The sequence below is a fragment of the Apus apus genome, chromosome 1, assembly GCF_020740795.1.
Source record: "Apus apus isolate bApuApu2 chromosome 1, bApuApu2.pri.cur, whole genome shotgun sequence".
Taxonomy (NCBI): domain Eukaryota; kingdom Metazoa; phylum Chordata; class Aves; order Apodiformes; family Apodidae; genus Apus; species Apus apus.
Window position 1 is genome coordinate 126,026,862 of NC_067282.1, and position 21,152 is coordinate 126,048,013.

Consider the following 21,152-nt stretch of genomic DNA (forward strand, 5'->3'; position numbering starts at 1 on the left):
CCGGGGGCGCTGCCGGCGGGCGCGGGGCGCGGCCGCGGCCTGGGGGGCACCGGCGGGGGCCCGGGGCGGGGCCTGCAGGCGCGCGCCGCGCCCGAGGCTGCGGCACCCCTCCCCTGTCCTTTTTTTGTGTTTTTTTTCTTTAAATCTTGGCCGCCGGGGCTCCTCCCGCTCCGTCACTTCCTCTCCAGGCGCTTCCGGGCACGTGATCCATTTAATTGGGCGCCGCTTGTCGCTGTCCTGGCGGGAACTGCGGCACCGGGGCCTCGCCTGGGGCCGGGGCCGGGGCCGGGGCCGGGGCCGGGGCCGGGGCCGGGGTCGGGGCCGGGGCCGGGGCCGGGGCCGGGGCTGCGGCTGCCGCTGCCCTGCCGAGCCCAGCCCTGCCGAGCCCTGCCCTGCCCTGCCGGGATTTGGACCTCGGTGCCGCGGTCGTGTCCTCGAGGACAGCAAGGCATCAAAAGTGTTGGTAGGCATGGCAGCCTGGCTGAATGGCAGGCACATGGTGCTCTTTGCCATTCAGGGGAGGTGCACGCTGTGTCAGCGCCATCCGTCCTTCTGAGGCAGGGTGCATAATCACGGGATCCTTTTGGTTGGAAAACACCTGCAGGATCACCTTACTCTGCCAACCATTAGCCTAACTACCAAGTCTAATGCTTAAACCATGTCCCTAAGCACCACATCTACATGGCCTTTGAACACCTCCAGAGGTGGTGATTCCACCTCCATCCTGGACAGCCTGTTCCAGTAGTAGCAGACCAGTCACCAGGTTGGTTGCCCTTCTCTGGACTCACTCCATGTCTTTCTTGCAGTGAGGGGCCCAAAACTGTACACAGTACTCAAGGCCTCACCAGTGTCACGGGGACAGTCACTTTGCTAGTCCCGCTGGCCACACTATTCCTGATACAAGCCAGGATGCTGTTGGCGTTCTTAGCCACCTTGACACACTGCTGCTGGCTCAGACATTAACCCAGTGACACATTAGTGGGTTTATGTGGATTGTATCATATTTGTGTTGGTGCCTGGAATGAGCTTTGATGAACAAACAGGATAAAGGCTGTAATAGTGATTTTCTGGGGAGGTTTTCTGACCAGTCCATCTCAAGCACATGTAGAGGTGCACAGTTGAAACATGTATACATGGGGTGAAGAAGCCCCAGTGCCAGAGCTGGCTGGCAACTTTCAGAAGAGAAGCTGCATTCTACAGGTACTTGCTCCCATTGATTATTCTTGAGGAACACCTTTTTCTTCTGTCAGTTGCCTGGCTTAGGGCAAGAGTGGTCAGTTAGGGTCTCCCTGGAGCCTTCTCTTCTCCAGGCTGAACAACCCCAACTCTCCCAGCCTGTCTTCATAGGAGAGGGGCTGCAGCCCTCTGATCATCTTTGTGGCCCTCCTCTGGACTTGCTCCAGGAGTTCCATGTCCTTCTTATGTTGGGGGCTCCAGAACTCGACACAGTATGCCAGGTGGAACTTCATAAGAATGGAGTAGAGGGGGAGAATCACCCCCCTTGACCTGCTGGCCACATTTCTTTTGGTGCAGCCCAGGACACAGCTGACTTTCTGGGATGCAAGCACATATTGCCAGCTCATGTTGAGCTTCTTGTCTACCATCACCCCCAAGTCCTTCTCGTCTGGGCTGGTTTTGATCCATTCTCCACCCAACCTACTTTTGTTTGTGCTTAGAATTGCACCAGCCCAGCTGCAGAACCTTGCACTTGGCCTCGTTGAACTTCATGCAGTTTGCATTAAGGTAATAAGAAATGCCCTATGGGGTTAGACCAGCAGCTCATCTTGATGAGAGCTGGTGAGTTTCTTTAAGGATGGTAGCTCATGCACCAATGATGAAGCAAAAGACAAGCAGAAATTAATCCTAAGGTGCAGAAGCTCAAGCATGGCTGAGGCTGTGAGCATCATAAATGCTCCTGCGAATGATATGTATGAGCTTCATGTGGCAGTAACGTTGCATCTTGCTCAGTAAAGAAAGTATCGATTCATGGGAGATCCAGTCTCACTGACTTAGACTTAGAATCACTGGAGAGCATTTGCTGCCTGAAAAGCAGCAAAACACAATGTACAGGAGAGTGTTTGGGCTTTACCAAACATGCCTGCTCTTTTTTAATTCAGTAGGAAAAATGTCTGTCTGGTTCTCTTAAAAACTAATTAAAAATATATAGGAGATATTTAAGGCTTTTCTATATACAAGATCTGATAGTGATTAAAGGAACAATGACAAGGTGGGGAACCCAGCTAGCATAATCCCTGTGAATCAACCACTCCTAAAACCCTCAATGACTGGATGAACCACTAAGCTGTTTGTCCTTTTTGCAACCCCACTGAAGTCAATTAAAGGGAGGAAACTCTCTGTCGTCTATGCAAATGAGAGGCAACTACTGCCATAAGTAGGCTTTAGGACTTACTGGGAGGTACTTCAGGGAGAGGGATGGTGGAATGATAAAAGACAATTTGAGGATTTACATGAGTACACTGGTATGTTTAGGGTAAGTATCAGGGCAGGGAAATGGAAGTATCAAGGTGGATCAGAGACAAAGAAGTATGGGGAAATGGAGGGACGAGAGGGAAAAATTAAGCTGGTCATATGCAATCAGTATGTTTGTCTGGGCAAGTTTTGCACCTGATCACCTCAGCCTGTACTATGTATTTGTAATACATTCTTTTAATTATTTCCTTTGTGATTGTGCTCTCTGCAGTGTGCATGTGTGTGTGATCCAGTAACAAACTCAGGTCTGTCTAGGAAGCAAGTAGAATGAAAGGTTTGGGGTCCATAACCCAAAGAGTCCTGTGAAAGAGCATTTCTCTGAGCACTGATCCTTAGAAACAGGATTGGGCTACTGCCACTGCCTGTGTTTGTATGGGTGTCTTTGCAGTAGTCTCCAATCAGTGGTAGCTTGTGTGTTTGTGTCTAATGGGAAATCAAACACCACCCTGTTGCTGGTGGGATCTGACACAGAGGTGAGAAGCTCCTGCTCGTCTCCATTGGCCCAGGAAGGAAGGAAGCCTCTGTTCGTTTCAGTTCACCAGAGTTAGCCGCCCCTAATATCCTTTGGGAGAGCAGGTGCACCCAGCAAAAACTACAGTCCATTCCCCTTGTTCTAGCCCCATGTCCAAGCATGGGAATTTGTCTATGAGCTTTGTGAACCTGCTGATACTACTGGCTCCCATAACACCTGCAGCAGTAGGTTCTTATAAAGTACCTTTTTTTGTTCGTTTTTTAATTGGTTACCAACTAGTTTTATCACATGCCATGGAAAGATTTGATGAAGAACAGTTTTGCATTCTCTTTAACCACCACCTTCATTGTTTTTGTAAATCTCAATCCACCATCTGCTCACCAAATTCTGCTCATTCTGCTCACCACTGGTGGGATCCTGGCCTTTTTAGTGTCTCCTGGTGAAACTGTTGCTCCATCCCCATAATTATTGTCACTGAGGCTCATGCTGGAATTTATGAGTCTGGCTTAGAGGTCCTGGCAGGAAACCTGTTGAATGCTACACGGAAATATCAGTTAGGATTCGTTTCACAGGTTGCATCGCTTGCTCCATTTTAGGTGCAGATCTTCCCAGCTCTGGGCTTCTCAGCGAGAAGCAGCCCATTTTCATTGCAATGACTTTTTTTTTTTCCATTCCAACCCATTTTAGCAAAAGAGTTTTGCTGTAGAGATGTCATCTTATAGAGCAAGCCACGAAGCAATGGTGACACTCAGTGGCCTTGCAGGAAAAGTGCACCTTCTGAGTTCACGTTTTTTCCAATTTATCAGGAAGACAGTGGTAGCAAATGGACCTCAAACACACGTGAGTAAACAGCACTGCTTAGCATAAGGATGAGTCTGCATACTGTGCCGTGCAGATTCCTATGAGTACAAGCATGTAAGTGGACATCTAGCATATGTTTCTGCATTTGTCTTCTTTCTCTTTCCCACACTCATTTACTCACTTCAGTCTGGAAGTGAAGCCATCCATCACCTTCAGTTGCCTCAGGCACCCTGTCTCTTGCAGTAGGGAAGTCTGCAAGAGTTTAGACATAGACAAAGACACTCTAAGGGAATATGGCAGCTTGTAGTATACTCAGCCTCAGCCACCAAAAGCTATAGCGTGGAGTTGCAAAAGGAGCCAGTAATCTGATTCAGACCAACCTCTAAGCCAGGGATGTCTTCCTGCTCAGAGAAGAGGTTGACGTGGCATGTCCCAGTAAACTGGGAATAAGTGGGGTAAATCTACATTGCAGTCACATTGCAGTCACTGCAATGAACTTCTTACAGGTTGCCCAGATCGCTGCTTTTGTCAGCCACATCTTCCCACACATAGACACCAGCCCACCCACAGCCCTCCACATCACTGGGTCTCTTCAACAACCTCCTTCTAGCTCTGGTCAGTCTGGCTGAACAGCATCTCCAGAAGAAAAAAGCTGGACAGGAGATGAACCTAGCGACCCTGGGTTTAATTGCCTTTCTGTCTCTCCAGCCACACATTTCAGACAAATCTTTATAGACCACCATGTCTCCCACAACCTGCCCTACACCTTATTTCGTGCATGACTGATCCTTGTGTGAATCTGCGCTGAGAAAGTAGAGAGGCTGCAGCCTCTCCTGATCTTTGCTTCCTATCCCTCAGAAAAACGGATCGATGCATAACAAGCCACATTTCTACTTCTCACGGGGATTCAGAAGTTGGGACACATAAAGGGAAAATCAGAAGGCTTTGTCTGCCTGTGAGGATCCAGCACCAGGGGTCAGTTATCTGCAGTACCCTGAAGGCATTCTTCTTCTCTCCACCACCTTTAAGATGTGAACTGCATATGAAAGGAAAACCAGATCAACAAGCAAAAGCTGATACATATCAGCCTGCTTCCAGATGTTACTGGACCTGGCCATCAAGACAATATCAACTACCTTGCTTATCAACAGAAGAGCCTGTGGGAATAAGCCCATTGTGCAGCCAACTGCAGAACACAAGTGAAAAATTTCAGAAAGAAGCCTCTTTGAATATCAAAGGTAAGCCACACTCCAGGGCCTCTACCCCTAAATTGAAACAAACCACGTTAACAAAAGAAATCCAAGCATACTTTAAATATTACTTGTTGATCTACTCTATATCTTGGCTTTAACTGTTGGCTGGTACAAACAACTTGATACAGCTATTTGAGCTTGGTAGAAAACTAACTTACAGGATAAGATTAAAAATTAGCAAGCCATCACATGTGAGTCTACAGGTACCCTTGCTAATCTTTGCTCCGAGAGGCAAAAACCTCAGTGATTTCTACTGTTCACTTTTATCTTAAGGGAGGTTGCCACACAGCAGGTCTTTTTCAACCCTCTGCTTTGTCAGCTTCCTCAGCCCCTCTCGTATGCAGCTGAGCAACATTGATCTGATTTAAAACAGCCTGGGAATGTCTGTTTGTATTGATATTTCACACACTTTCTTTATTTACCTACTCCATACAGGTACAAGGTGGCAAGGGTTCCTGTCATCAGAAGGATAGGAATCCTGCTGGGCTTGTTTCTATTTATATCTGATTTCATGGTCATCTGATTATATAGACTATCAAATGGACCCTTAACACATCCATTTAGAGGCAGGAGAGCCTATATCATAGGCACACTGTGCACACTAGGTGACAGCCTTCATTTTTTATTTGCAACCTCCCTATCTGAAGTTAAACCAAATTAGAGGACCTTCCTCCCAAAGCTCATTCAGTCCAGCCCAACTACCTAGAGGAAGAGACTTGCCAGGAAGGCAACTGGGAGCCCACTTTGCTCACTTTTCCTTTCCTGTCCATTGGCAGAGCACCATCAGACAGTACCTATTGACTCCCACAATGTCTTGGGAAGGGGCAGTGCTAGGGTAATGCTCCTTGGAAGCTGCTTCCAGTTCCTTCATGTTTTTGCTTGCTTGAACTCATCCCTGTCCTCTTTTTGTATCTGTTGTCCACAGAATCACTAGGTTCTTCAGGCTTTCTCTCCGAAATGCTGGTTAGGGGCTGTTGTGAGATTTTTTTTCCCTGTCCCTGCTGAACAGATCCAAGAACAATGATAAGTAGAGGAGGAAGGGCTGGATCTGCCCACTTTATGGACAGATCACTCTGAATAGTCAGAGAAAAAAGAGATTTACTGTCCTCTTGCAAGCTGATCAGACAAAGGGCTGCTACACAGGGATCCCCTGGTCACATGATTTGCTTCACTTTATCCTCCTTTTTCCCCATTTTTTCTCACCTAGATACTTTCTGTTAAGAAGGATAATCACTTCCCAAATACACAGCTCACCTTGTTCACTTTTTCTCCATTCGCCCTGGGCTTGTTGATTTCAAAGCCTTACTTCATATTATGGTACAACTGCCTTGGTAACTTCTCCCTTGGTTATCAGCCTGGATGGCCAGGCCCAGACTTGTGAGTTCAGTCTGCTGGTGGCCAGTCACAAGTGGTGTTCCCCAGGGCTCAGTGTTCTGTTCTGTTTAATATCTTTATCAGTGATCTGGACGAGGGGATGAGTGCACCTTCAATAAGTTGTCAATAAGATGACACTAAGTTGGAAGGGAGTGTTGATCTGCCTGAAGGTAGGAAGGCTCTACATCAGAACCTGGATGGGCTGGATAGATGGGCTGAGGCTAATTGTATGAGATTCAAGGCCAAGTGTCAAGTTCAGCACTCAGGCCACAACAACTGCATGCGACGCTACAAGCTAAGGGAAGAGTGGCTGGAAAGCTGCTCAGAGAAAAAGGACCTGGGACTGTTGCTCGACATCTGTCTGAATGTGTGTGTGTGGTGGGGAACTTTCATTTGCTCATTCATTCATTCATTTCATTAATTCATGAACATTCATTCACATAGTGAATACTGTGTGCCCACATGGCTAAGAAGGCCAACAGCATTTTGGCCTCCATCAGAAATAGAGTTACCAGCAGGACCAGGGCAGTGATTGTCCCCCTGTACTTGGCACTGGTGAGGCCACGCTCAAGTACTGTATTCAGTTTTGGGCTCCTCACTGCAAGAAAGACATGGAGGTGCTGGAGCGAGTCCAGAGAAGGAGAAAGAAGTTGGTGAAGGGTCTGCACAGCAAGTCTTATGAAGAGTGTCTGAGAGAACTGGAGTTGTTTAGTCTGAAGAAAAGGAGGCTGAGGGGAGACTTTTTATCACTTTCTACAACTACCTGAAAGGAGGTCGTAGCATTGTGGGGGTTGGCCTCTTCTCCCAAGTAACAAGCAAGAGGACAAGAAGAAGTGGTCTCAGGTTGCACCAGGAGAGGTTTGGATTAGATATGAGAAGAAACTTTTTCACTGAAAGCGTAATTGGTCACTGGAATAGGCTGCCTAGGGAGGTAGTTGAGTCTCCATTCCTGGAGGTGTTTAACAGACATGTAGATGTGGGTAGGAACATGGCTTAGCACTGGATTCAGTGGATCTGGGTGGGTCATTGGACTTGATCTTAAAGGTCTTTTCCAACCAGAATGGGTCAGTGATTCCATGAGGCATAGACATTTATACCAGGCAGAGGTCTTAAGGCAGCTTGGCAACCAGGGCTGTGAGAGGAGGTGTCCTGGTTTAAGCCAGGATTAAGCCAGTTTTCCTTTTACTGATTTTTTTTTTTTTTTTTTTTCCCAGTGAGCCCTCTTTTAATGAGCAGAAAGTTTTCCAGCTAGTGAACTGATAACTCTGAAATGATTATGTTACTGCTGAAATGCCAAGGACACTTTGCTCTGCTTGTTGAATTTGTGGCCTCAGATGCTACAGGAGCAGAAGAGTCATATCTGCAACGCTCCTGTAGGGAGAAGTGGATTAGATGGACAGCAAAATTGACCGAAGTATTCCATTCCATATATCTACGTATGCTCGGTGTAAGGTCAGGGATCATGGAAGCCAAGCCCCTTCCTGCCTCTTCTTCCCTTCTCTTCCATTCACGTCTGGTGCCCAGGAAGGACTCCATCTGTCCATCACCACCGATCCCCAGGCCCGTGCATCCCTGACCCTCCTCACTCTCCCTGCAGCTCCTGTCTGCTCTGCCACTCTCTCCGGCAGCTCCGGGACATTTTGGAACTGCTCACAGCTCAGGAGATGTCATGGGAGTTGCTGGGGGTGGGGTGAGGCAATAGGGTTTTGCACATTCCTGAACACATTTGTATATAGTTGTATGTATTTTCTTTTATCATTAGTATTTAATTAAAGCTATCTAGTTTTCAGTCTGGGAAGTCTGTCCCCTACTTATCTCTCTCCTTTCCCTACCTGGGTGGGAGGGGATGGAGAGCATTATTGTCGCTGGTTTAATTGCTGATCCTGAGTCAAACTGTGACAGGAGGAGACAGGCCACATTGGCAGGAGTGGCTGTAGGATGGAGGAAACAGGGTCTAACCTTGCACCTAGGTTCCCCAACATCTAGGGCTCCATCCCAATGTCCCCACTCACCCAAGAGGGCCCTGTCTCCCTTCCCCATCCTACATCTCCATGCAGCCCACCTAATCCCAGTCCCTGATCTCCCTCTTTCCTCTTCTCTCCTCATTTCCCCACTCTGCTGCAAAATCTGCACTTCCAAGAGGGAGGGAGAGAGGTAGAGGAGTGGTTGGAGGAGGTTTGTTCCTGAGTCAGTACTGGTTAGTTGCAGCCAAGTAAGGGGAATTTCCACTGTTTAGTTGTGGTTTTTTGTTGCTTTGTTTTGTTTATATGGCACTTCTCAGAGCTCTAAAAATATTATCAAGGTATGTTCCATTTTTTCTCAGCCTGTGATGCTGCCATCACCCTCTTTCATAGCCAGGGTACATAATCCTTTTTGGATTCCAAGGCTGTTTTCCCAATAAATCAGGAGTTGGTGTGTACAGAGGGAATTTACCCACACTGCCATTTTTAGGCACCAGCAGTAAACTGATGGGCAAGCTCCCTACAAGGCAGATGAGGTGAACTTGCAGGTACAGTCAAACACATACGGGATCATAATATCTTTTTTCTGCTGTTTTCAGCTGAGTTCAGGTCCATAGCTGGAGCAACCCTACAGATGGGATGTGGATTGAAAGGTCTCTACCTGCCTCTGCCACTCCTCCTAGCTAGACTCTGTCGACCTCAAGGGCTCTTCTGCAACTCCTGGTCTTTTTCAGACATCTAGGCCCTATTTTCATCTTCCAGGTTCATATCTCCTGAGCATCGTTTTTTTGCTCAGTCAGTATCTCAAGGGAAGAGCATCCTTTTCTATGCTCAGCTCTAGGAGCACACCCACAGTACAGGACCTGTGATGCTACTCAGGTACTACCCCAGTCCTGGCACTACAAGATGGTGACATGCAGCAGTGATTTATACAAGTTTTAGTCTAGTTTTTATCCATGGTATATGCACATGACCTTAATGTGCTAGATTTCTGAGATTTTTTAGCTAGCTGCTTGATCCTCTTCTGAAAGGCAGGCATATAGAGGAAGCTGTAAGGACATCAATACTCCATTTGCAATGTCATCAGGAAGGTGAAACTGCCATAATCTCAGGAAGATCATGGACGGTTCACTACATGGTAACATCTATTAATGTATTTGCTTGCATTAAACCTACAGCAGCTTTAGCTTTGCATGTGTTGCATGCACACAGAGACCATCACTGCCTCATATTGCTATGTCTTCCAAAAAAGGAAGGACCGGGCATAAAAAAACAGCCCCACAAACACATCCAGGTTTAATCCTTATTTTGTATGGCTTGGCAGATTTGCTTTTAAAGTTATCAACATTGAAAGAAAATCCTGGAACCCTTGATCTAATTGAACTGGGATCTGAAAGTGAGATCTGCAGGATCATGCCCTTGTTGAGTTTCTAAAATACTCCTGCTTGACATAAGAAATGGAAACAAATGAGACCACAGAACATGTAGTGATTTTGGAGGGGATGTTATTTTGGTCTTGTGGCCTCCTCTTTATATGAGCCTTTTCTGCCTGGAAGAACTGGTAAATTAGTTCTCCCTTAGCCTCCTCTTGCCTGTTTCTCCTCTTCAATTGTAATAGTAAGATGGTTCACAGGGCCATGTGGTGAACACAGTTTGGGTTAAAAAAACAGCTTTTTTTGCTTGGAGTTTGGTTATAGACAAATTGTCGTGTTAGCGTGTTTGAGTGGGTAGCCCAGAGATTAAAGAGGAGAGAAATACCTAAGCAAATACATTGACCAAAAGCAAAGTATGTAACCATGGCCTAAGCAGTGTTTCAATTTTTTTCAGACGTTAATAGCTGTGCAGATTTTGTCAACTGTCAAGTCATTGCCTACTTTCCAGGTTCCACATACTTTATTTCACTTGATCCCAAACTACTGTGTATCAAGCCAGATTTCACATAGAAACATATATAAAAGGAAATACAGTGCATCCAACACAGCACGGAATAGAAGAGCCAGAGTGATGAAGTTTTCCTTATGGAAGCAGGAAGCTTAGATTATTGATTGCAGAGGCAGGACATTCTGTTAGGAGGCCACCTTTGAGACTTCTGCATGACGAAAGAGCAAGAAGAGGCAAAGTGCCTAATGAATTATTAGGAAGATATCTAAGGACTAAGAGATCTTAGGGGATGAGTTTCAATATCCAGTTTCCTTCAGATTTGGAATGCTGCAAGAACTGCACACGAGTGTTTGGAAATGAAATAAAGATAGATCCTTTTAACCTTCCCTGGTATCCCAAGCCCTGGTCTGTATTGAGATTATACCTGGACTAGAAATTGTGCCCACAACTAGTATAGTAGATTTCAATTAAATCTACTGTCTGGGAAGGCTCCATAGCATACACCAGAATTAAATAGAGAGCAGAGGGGGGCTGCTTTTCTTGCTTACTCCTAGTCCGCTGCTCTGTTTCTGCTGTTCCCACCTTGGAAGCCTGTTAACACTAACCTGAACCACAAGGGAAAACATATTCTCTTGATGTGTGCTCATCTGTAGAAACAAAAGAGAAAGGGTGGTGAGCTGCAGAAGTGAATGGTAGAGTAATAAATTTTAGTCACAAATTTTATTTATTTTTTTTTTTTAATTCCTAAAGTCCATTTGCCTGTTTGGCTCGTACTGAGCACAAAGTAATCAGAGAGGCTCACAATGGCTCCAAGATATCACTCTCCTGTGTGCTCATAGTTTATTTAGAGCTTTAAAGGGTAAGAAATTACTTTCCTATTATTCATTGAAACATGGCAGCACCCAATGATGGTAGGATTATTACACTATACACAAAAAGCATAGAACTGAATTCTGCCATCTGATGGATCAAGGTCGCAGTATGTAACACATTTAAACAAATGCCTAAGTATTTTCAAGATAGCTAAGGAGCAGAAAGAATGATAAATTGACAGAGAAGATTTCTCTTTACAGACTTAGACTGAAGCTAAAGGAAATAAAAACCACATTCATTTTGAACACATACAGACTGCAACATAATCATAGTCCCAGGCAGTCTCCTCTCAAGAACAGAAAAGCAGGTGATTCTGCGACTTGAATATAGTTTTGTACAGAGCTTAGGGCTGCAGGTGGAAGTGTACTGGAATGTGGGAGATAAGAGGAGCAAGGGACATAGAACTGTGTCTGAGTGGGAGTAATAATAGTTTTTAACCTACGCCAGTGAAATCTCACCTGGTTTGTAGTAGTCGTAGACATGCACTATTGCTGCTTTCAGGTTCTGTACTTCAACGTCTTGTTCCACTGAGAAGTTAAGCTTCAGAGAAGTCTTACCCAACTGGAGACAAGAACATAAGTGAGCAGAAAAATGTACTGACAAGCTCAGTCACCTACATACCAACTTTATTCCCTCTGCATCAGAGATTTTTATTTCTACCTTTCTTCCACTCTTTTCTTCTTTTGCCAAAATTTTAGCCTACTTGACCTGCCTAAAGATTTGTATTTCTGATCTCTGAGAGTCCCAATGCAAAGTACTGTAGTTGCTGCTATTTGAATGGCAACTCCCTGTGTTCTTCCTCTTACCTCTTCCAAGTAGATTGTGACTTTGTCTGGTTTTATCTCTGTCTTTTTCACCACAGGTATCTTCTCCAGCTGTATAGGAAGACAAAAGATGAGCTTTTCAAATTTGGAACAAATGTCCTTGAGCTGTGTTCCTACTTTCAGCACTTGTAGCAGAGGAAAAGAGGATTAGCAGGAGAATATGATTGATCTTTATGGCTATCTCCTGGAACACTGAAGCATTTCATTGAACAGCTCTATGGGATTCAACACTGGTTTATGGAATATTTCTACAAATGGCACTGGCAACATCATGAGTCTCAGTGCACCCCACACGGTTCTAAGTTGGTGCTCTTCAGCTTTTCTTTAACCTTTTGCCACATATGTCATCCTGAGTACTGAACATGGAAAACTGCAAGTGGAAAGTTCTTTGTGAAATAGCTCACTATACTTTGTGAAATATATCTGCACTGGCTTCATTTAATTAACTTGTAGTAGGATAACCTTATAGTAGCTACCAGTTTTCAGCAATTCTTAGAGGTTTGGATATTTCTGGCTGTGTTACATCTGGAAAATACATTTTTGTATCTTCAGGGAAGGATGGGGAAAGAAGTCTTACCTCTTTCACAGAGGTCTTCAGAGGAATGAACCCTGACAGCATCTCCACATCCACCAGGGCCATGTTACTGGTCTCACGGTCCCCTACATAACTGAATAAAGGGAATAAAGAAGCACATTAGGTGTGGAAGGCATCACAACTTTTCTAGGAGATAGTGGTGAGTACTTCCAAACTCTGGCCTGCTCTACAGTGGTGTGAAAGCTCAACAGCATGTCTAACTGATGGGTCAAAGAGACAAAAAATCACCCTCATTTACTTGCTCAATATGGAGACAGATTGTGCAGTAAATGTGTTGTGGTTAATCCTCATTCTGCCCTCTTCAGTGGGTGGAAGTGATCTATGATGTTGCAGGTTCAGAGCGTCAATGTCAGCATTATTCTCTCTCAGCACAATAGGGCATGGAGAATATGGGCCAAATACATTCTAGACAGATACGGGTGAGTGAAATACAGGTAGGGACTGAAGTTTCTGCTCTCTGGTTCCAGCAGAGGCTTGCACTGCAGGAAAATGCACCTCAGGAGTAGTTCAGCCCAGGCTGCCAAGTGTCCCCCAAGGGGGAGCTCTGGCTCTTGGGAACACTGCCATCTCAGCTGCTAGTGCTCTGGGGTCTGCTGAGCCGTTCCATGCTGACTGAGGTAGCTGTGGTTTTGTAGGCCACTGCCAGTGTATACCCATTCTTCTTCAGGCTTTAATTCTCAGTTAACAATCTTTTTGGGATCTATGGAGAAGAAGAAGATCTTCCCCACTGTCTTTGTCTCCATGGTCAGGGTTTTTTTTGGGTTCTGGACATACTTCTTGTGCTCCCACTTATTTTCACTGAAGAAAGACCCTCAAGGGGTCTCTTACCTGACAGATACATGCATGTCAAGCTGTTTCCTGACACCATCACAATTTCTTGGTACTGCTTCCACATCCACGACAAAGACCTCTTCTGTTTTCAGTGGTGGGGTGTTGTAGTACAAAGTGGTCTGGTGACGGAGAAAACATCTCTGTGATGTGCCCTGGAGCTTTTCTGCAGGAGCTAAAGGACTACCTGTACCTCCAGCTTTTAAGGAATTCGTAACTAGTGACTAACACAGTTGCCCTCAGCTGCTCTTTCTATTCAGACCTGCTGTTTAGCACATAGTGTCAGATAAATCTGCCAAATGTAACCTTCAGCCCGGGGTCTCAGCTAGCTGTGATCCTAGGCCACTTTCAGTACAACATTGTCTCAATCTTATGGAAAAAAATACTGTTAATTTGTGAGAAAGTACCTTAGCTAAAGCCCTTCCCAAAAGGAGAAAGAAGTGTAACTGTTAACTGTTGAAATGAGAAGAGTTAGTAGTTTTAGTTCTCAAGAGGAAAATTACTGACAAAAGAGGTATAAAACCCTTAAGAAAGAAAGAAAGAAGAATCAGAAGACAACTCAGCAAGAGGGATGATCACAATCCTCCAAAGAGCAGCATAGGTCAGTCTTCCTCCTCCTGCCTGGTGACTGACTTGCCTGGCCAGCAGGTACTCAGCAGATATCTTATGCTTATTGACTATATTCAAATGTAGCCAAGCGGTATGAGCCCAACCTCCTACATGTATTAACAATACATTTTCTTCTGTGTTCTCTTGTCTATACACTGCTTGCAGATTCTCTGTGAGCATCACAGAATCATAAAATGATTTGCATTGGAAGGGTCTTTAAAAGGTACAACACCCCTACAAAGGGCAAGGACACCTTCCACTAGACTAGATTGCATCATAAGAGATGTCTGGACAGAAGTGACCCAGTGAGAGAGGTTTTCACAGGGAGTAACTTGAGTTCTTTGCTGCGTGAGTGGCTCATAAAGCAGACCACCATCAAAGCTGCCAGAAAAATGAGAGGTATTCTCCTGGTGGACCAGCTGTGTTGGTGTACTGGGATAAGAAGAACTTGGTCCTACATCACTCCTCATCTCTGCATGCAATAACAACCCAAAAAAAATGATGTCAGAAGATATATGGTGCTCAACTTCTGAATAAGTGACATCAGTATCATATGTTTGGTATGGAAGCAGGTACTTTTCTGTATCTCACCACAAATGACTTCAGCTCTACTGATCTCTTAACAATGAAGTGGCTCTGTAGCACGGGATAGCAAAGCTGAGACATTTCTGAGAACATACCATAGACGGTTGCAATAAAACCATGTAAACAGAGTATACCTGAACTCCTTCAAGCTTGATTCTGCCTAGAAAGCCAGGTCCTACCCAGAATTTGAGGCTGTAGTGCCTGCTTAAGAGCCAAACCTCACTCAAACAGTCAGTGGCAAAACCTTACAGCTCCGTTCCTTATATATACTCACCTGCACATAAACACATCCGTTGCCTGTTGCCTGCACTGTGTACTTTCCTGGGACTGTCAGGAGAGATCCCTGATGCAGGACTAACTTGTTGTTCCTCTGGATGTGGAACTCCAATGGTAAAACCTCCTTGCCTTTCACTGTCACCTTTACATCTCTGATGTCCTGAGGAATCAGGGCTGCATACTGAGCCAGGGCCTGCAGGCTTACAACTGTGTCCTGCAGGCAGAGAGAGAATCACTTTACTGTGGAGTAGTGTGGTACAAAATCTGGCACACTAAGTCAAGCACTGCAGGGAGGACCACGCAACTCATGGTCCCGAGTCACACTCTTACACAGGCAGGGCCTATGCTGCTAAGTGTGCAGACAGCAGAATGGCTTCAGTTGTCTGGAAAGGCTGGCTTCTGAACCCTGGGGCTAGCAGTAATCCAAATCACACTACATGGAAAAAAAGTTTTTCAGTTTCATTCCCATTCCGAAGCAGTGCTCATATATGCCTGTCTGCAAAGGTTGGGTCTAGAGTGATATGCATATGAGAGACATACACATCACGCCAGGTACAGTAGCTCTCTCCTTCCTCCATAACTTTCCCCATCTTGTTACCTGTGTGGAAGCAAATCCTCCAAAGGCATTTCTTTGTCCACTGAGCCAGTGCACCAGCTTGCTCACTGAGGCTTCATTGAATGTCAAGTCCGGTTTGGAGACATGCGCCAGGAGTATGTAGGCTACTGTCTCAATCATAGAAGAAGATTCTTCACTACTGGAGTGTGATGTCAGGCGCTCTGCTGAGGGGGGGAGAAAAATTTTAAAGAGATGAACAGTAGATCCCTATGAACATCAGTTTTCTGTACACCATCAGAAATTCTTGTGCTTTTCTGGGGAACCTCTTAGTCTAGTCTTATTCAGCTCTGTTTTTTCAAAGTTATGTATCCAAACATTTTTGTTGTTTCTGCATTTGCCTAGGATAGTCTAACAGGGCTCCCTGTGCTTAGAAGATATAGGACTCGTTTCCCATCAGTTGTATATATTGTAAAAGAATTGGCCACTCTTTGAGAGAGAATTGCTAGCTAGAGCTGGGCTCCTACCTATGGCCCAAGCTCACAGGCACTGAATACATCTGAATGTGGTTGAATGTTTTGCAGTGATGACAGTAGGAGGCTAACCAAAATTCAGCTAAGAATTTAGCTTAATTGTGCCATTGTAGACATCTGCGATTGTACAAGTGTGAAAACCTCAAATTCCTTTAAATTCAAAGTCCGTTTTTGGATCAAAACTTCACTTTTGAAATAAGAATCACAAAATCACTTGTTTGTATAAAACCATCATTAAGACTTTAGAATTTAACTGAGTGGCTCTATGGACTTGTATTACTTCATTGCATTGAAGGTGTTTGCATGAGAGGTTTACAATTTTTTATTTCCAAAGTGACATAACCAGAAAATTTCTTTCATTATGTGGTAAAAGTTATCTCAGAGGTGCAGCTACAGATGACGTACAGATTAACCTTGCTTCTTTAAACAGCACCAAACTCTTGTTTGAGATCCAAATTTAATCCTTTAGTAAGGCTAACAGAATTCCAGCAGGAGATAATGCTCTTGGAAAGAAATTCTCCAGCAGGCAAACTGGCTGCAGCTGGTGGCTGCAGTCACTTCTTCAGACTCACTAGGCAGAACACAGACACATTTAAACATGTAGGACAAGATCTTTCCCTCACTTTTAACTCCATTGCTCTTACCAAGTCATTGCTAACTATTATCAGGGGAAGCAAGAGCCAAAGAAAACTATCAGTTGCCCCACAGGCCATTTGTAGTGCTCCATGCCCTAGTGCCGCACAGGGACATTTTCCAAAGTGCTTGGAAAGTCTGAAGCATCAGGCTAACTGGACATCAGTGAAGATATATTCCAGTCACTTTTTCCATATGTACTATCTGAGAGGCAGCTCTGAAAAATTATAGCACTCAGAGTGTGCAATTCTAATCCTTCCAGTTAGCCCACTAGCCACTCTGTGAATCCTGCTGGAAAGCCTGAGTGGGTATGCAGTGAACTACACCCTACACTGGCAGCTGGTCAGGCTGAAAAAATTTTTTTTTCTTTTGTGTTATCTTTCAGTCGCCAAGGTGGTTCACCATACTGATTTTCACAGCTTCAATAAATTACCATTTTCTGACACAAAAAACAATCTGAAAAAAGTTGAATTTCCCAAACCACTGTAATTAAATCCTGCAGATACCAGGCCTTAAAGTCATTGTCTCTAGAACCCAAAAACTAAACAGCAACAACCTACCAGTTTCTTTCTCTAGCATATCCAGGAGCTGCTCTCTCGTCTCCATGTCCTTGCTCAGTGTGAAGACATAAGCCATCAAGGCCTTGACATAAAGGCTTGTCTTATCAAGTGTTACATTCTTGAGGCAATGTAAGGCATTATCCAGCATGGTGTCCTGAGAAAGGAACTCAAATTCAGTTAATTTCTTGTGGCCACTTTTTGTTGAGAAAATCTATCCCCAAGCCTCAAGCATCCCAGCTACACCCTTAATGTATTTCTGTTCTGGCATCTCTCTCAGTGCTGTGGGACGTGCAGTAGAGTGGACAAAACAACACTCACCATCAGCTGGAAACAGAGATGTGACTGGACATACCACTGGGATGGTAGTTGTTAATACACTAGAGAATCCAGCTGTAGGAAGTGTCTGGCAATACACTGGCTTGGAACTGTCAAATCTGCATGCTGTGGGTCCCTAGAGGCTCTGGTGTTGTATATCAGTAAGGCTGGAATATCAGCCCATTAAGGCTAAAACAGTCTACACTTTGCTTGAAGATCACTACTTCTATTTCAGGTCTGAAGGAGGAGGGGTTGCATACATTTATTTATTTATTTCTCCTTTAACTATATTGGTCAGTTTGATTAAATTTATTGCTTTGACCTGCAAGACCTGAGCCATTTTAAGAGACAGCTGTTTCCCCTGAGATCAGTCAGGAATAGCAAATTCTCTGCTTTGCAAATCAGGCTATTTACATTAATAACTCATTACCAAGCAAAACATTTCCTGTTGAGCTTATTGCGTACAAAGGTGGGACATGATAGCACCTTCACCAACTCCAGCTGGGTACTCCCTGAAACCCCACAGCTAGGGAGGACTGAAGGGTGGAGCATTCTCCCAAGCCCTACAAGAGTTTGGATGTGACTTACATTCTTCTCCAGAGGGAGCTCCACCAGTGCGGCAGCTATATAGGCTGTTAAAGAGATTGTATCGTCCACACCACCCTGCAAGTTGCAGAGACAAACATCAGAAATGGACAAAAACAATCACTGTTTGCTTGCCTGTCATTGTATAGCCCCTGAAACTGCCTATGGATGGCATATCTGAGAGAGTACAGTAGCATGCCTCTGGGCATTTTTTGACATGTGGGGATTGAAGGAAAGCACTCCAGGCTCACTATCATTAAATCCTGGTGTTGAGGACAGCCTCAGGGCCATATTGTGCATTCAGCCAAACTGTGGCTTCTCATAGAAAGGCTTGAAGCAAACTGGTAAGCTATTTATTTTATTAAATATGTTACCACTGGACCTTTAAAATTTTAATGATAAGGGATTTGCATACAGGAAGCAATGCAAATTTACATACAATTCAGCTGACTGTGAGAAGCTATAGGTTCATAGGGGTAAACAGGCTCACTGGAGCCTCTTTTCCCATCAGAGGACATTCATTCTTGGGATGTTTTGTTTACATTCTCAGACATGAGACAAGACTGCATCTAAAATGAAGGGGGAACTTTGGGTTGAGATGATGAGAAGCATCATTCACAATGAATAACAGAATTTTTTAAGTGTAAAGGGGATGGGGTGGCAAAACCTACTCCAAAAAGTTATGTTCAAATAGAAAGTCTAATTTGAGAAAATAATGAAAGTCAGACAAGGATGAACAGTCTACTTATTTTGGGGATGCCAGGCTCCAGACAAATTCATATTTTTTGGGCAGTGGAGGAACAACCATATCCTCAGATAATTCCATATTAGAGCACATACATAGTCAGGCCTATCTGGACAGTACTGTGTGTTGTAAGGCATAAGAAGAGGAAGAATCCAGTCAGGGTATACTAGACAACCACTAAAATATAAAATTATTTCTCCCTGTGACCTTGAAGTGCCTTGGCACAGTTAGCCATGGTGCCTTTTGGCTATAGTAAAAACTAAGAAACCCTAGCAGAGATTAAAACCTCACATAGAGGATATGACTGCTGGTTTAGGCTACACTTTTTCATTCTGCTCTGGGAAGCTGCCTTGGCTGTGCTAGTCCATGGGGACATTGTTTTGTGCTACTATGCACAGTGGAAGAGCCTAGGGAAGCAACCCCATACTCCACATTTTGTTCCACCTGCTCCGACTCCTACATCTGGCAGCCATACCTTCAAGTCATTGTTGAAGAGCTTCCCCACGCTCTGGAAGCAGCCACTGGGCAGCTGGTGCTTCTGAAGCCACTGTAGAGCATCGTGCACATGATCCTTATTGATGTAAATATGAGAGCTGGCTTGCCCAAAGGACCTGGCTACAAAAGCTGTCAGCCTGTGGACAGAGCACAAAGGAATTCCATGTCACAGCCAGGAGATGAAACAGCAACGACAATAGGTTTGGGATGACAGTACCAATGCTGGTCACTCACCACGTGTTGCCCTGATTGTCAGCTTTCCCAAAGGCACTGTAGGAGCCATCATCATGTTTGTAGAGCAGCTGACGCTGGTAACCTATGAAGACAGGTGCCAGGACACAACTCAGTGTGAGAGCCTGTACCATCTCAAACTGTATCCTTGCTGTGGGAAGAAGCCTTCACAGCAAGAGACTTCACCAGGTTAGGACCTAGTGAGTCCAGTCAGAGACACTGAGGCAAACCTAGCACCACATCATTCCCCATGCATCCCACAGCATTAGCATGACAAGAAGCAGTTGCACAGCATCTCCAAAGTGCTTAATATAGGCTGTTCTACATTACTAGAGCTGCTCTGTGCAAGTAATGTGGGTATCTGTCCTGCTGGTTTGCAGAATGATGACGTGCTCACCACCTCATGTCTCCTCATGCCCCAGGGAACCCACAAAGACGCCTTGCTGTAAACAAAAAGAGCTGTAGGGGTATGGAGAAAGATTTTCCTAGAGAGGACCAATAGGAAACCCTCACTGTTTTTCAGCACTTCTGCTAGGCCTACTGGGTCTCAAGAAAAAACTTTTTATGGAACATTGAGAAAGCGAAAAGGCCATGCCTATAAGCTCTGAGAGCAGAACACTCCTCCACCCTCCACACAGCCTCATGGTTTACCATCCACTTCATCCATCTGCTGCTACCATTCTATTGGGTATGCCACTCTCTCCTAGTATCTGTCCTTACTCATTGTATAGGAGAGAAGGGAGGAGGGAGAGAGAGTAAAATCTTATCCACAGAAGGCAACTGAACTTGTAGCATAGCAGGATAATGAGAGCAACAGACTGGAATTTGAGGCACATAGCAAAATGAGACACTGATACTGGCACTGTATTAAATTCAGATTATATTGGACAGCTGACGTACACCCATGATACGTGTTCTAAAGAACAAGGAAACGCTAAGCTACCAAACTCCTGTCTATCCCCAAAGGCCACTCTTTATTCCAGTTGATAGCAGCTGATACCCTGTTTCCACAAGAGAATTTGATCTACCTTGGACTAGTACAGGAACAAACCACAGGCATCATGTAATGATGGAGATCATTAATTACTCACATTCTTCACAGAAAAGCAGGCTTAGTACCTCAAAAGGTACAGAAGTCCTATTTCTTCAGAAAAAAACACTTTTCCTTCCATGAGACATTTCCCTCATCCTGTGTGATATTTGACTTTGTGATAGCTGTGGCCATGCTCCCATTCCTGCTGTGCACCTCCCCACCAGACCAGTGCTCCGCAGTCTTCATTTACATCACCTTCATTTTGCAACAGAAGGACAATGTTTACCTGTTTTCAGGAATTTCAGTGCTTTATCTTCAATTTGTGTGTCCAGTTGTTTAGTCTTATTCAAGTATTTGAGTATGAAGATGTTTGGTGCAAATTGAACCATGTTCTGTTCACCACAGCCAAAGGGCATCTCTAGCAGCTGGTCTAAATTTTCAAGTGCTGGGCCCATGATGTCCCCTAAAGTTTGAGGTAGAGAGGCAGGAGAAAGGAAAAGCACTGACATTCAGCAATATGAAACAAAGGGAATTGCTACCTTCTCTAAATTCTACTGGGATCCCCAAAAAGAGCCAGCCCTTCCCTGAATGAAGATGATTAAGATTTCTGATGACCCCTCGTAGATTAGGCCAGCACAGAAAGGGAA

The 21,152-nt window shown here is 44.8% G+C and overlaps 1 protein-coding gene across 6 annotated transcripts in view; it reads right to left on the reverse strand.

Moving 5' to 3' along the window:
- Positions 1 to 3,191: 3,191 nt before the first annotated feature.
- Positions 3,192 to 21,152, reverse strand: part of LOC127382421 (alpha-2-macroglobulin-like protein 1) — a 37,298-nt gene continuing 19,337 nt past the window's right edge. For 3 of the 6 annotated variants that reach the window (XM_051614040.1, XM_051614023.1, XM_051614065.1), the window contains 14 exons: positions 20,792 to 20,968; positions 19,476 to 19,557; positions 19,222 to 19,378; positions 18,005 to 18,079; positions 17,102 to 17,255; positions 15,421 to 15,602; positions 14,821 to 15,036; positions 13,353 to 13,474; positions 12,507 to 12,597; positions 11,912 to 11,980; positions 11,564 to 11,666; positions 10,838 to 10,879; positions 3,945 to 4,015; positions 3,192 to 3,499 (listed from right to left, as the gene is read on the reverse strand). In XM_051614040.1, the coding sequence (XP_051470000.1) occupies positions 3,434 to 3,499; positions 3,945 to 4,015; positions 10,838 to 10,879; positions 11,564 to 11,666; positions 11,912 to 11,980; positions 12,507 to 12,597; positions 13,353 to 13,474; positions 14,821 to 15,036; positions 15,421 to 15,602; positions 17,102 to 17,255; positions 18,005 to 18,079; positions 19,222 to 19,378; positions 19,476 to 19,557; positions 20,792 to 20,968 (1,607 nt within the window). In that variant the 3' untranslated portion in view covers positions 3,192 to 3,433. Of the gene's footprint in view, positions 3,500 to 3,944; positions 4,016 to 7,569; positions 7,762 to 10,225; positions 10,441 to 10,837; positions 10,880 to 11,563; positions 11,667 to 11,911; positions 11,981 to 12,506; positions 12,598 to 13,352; positions 13,475 to 14,820; positions 15,037 to 15,420; positions 15,603 to 17,101; positions 17,256 to 18,004; positions 18,080 to 19,221; positions 19,379 to 19,475; positions 19,558 to 20,791; positions 20,969 to 21,152 lie in introns of those variants that run through there. The other 3 variants (XM_051614032.1, XM_051614056.1, XM_051614046.1) reach the window with 3 other exon arrangements.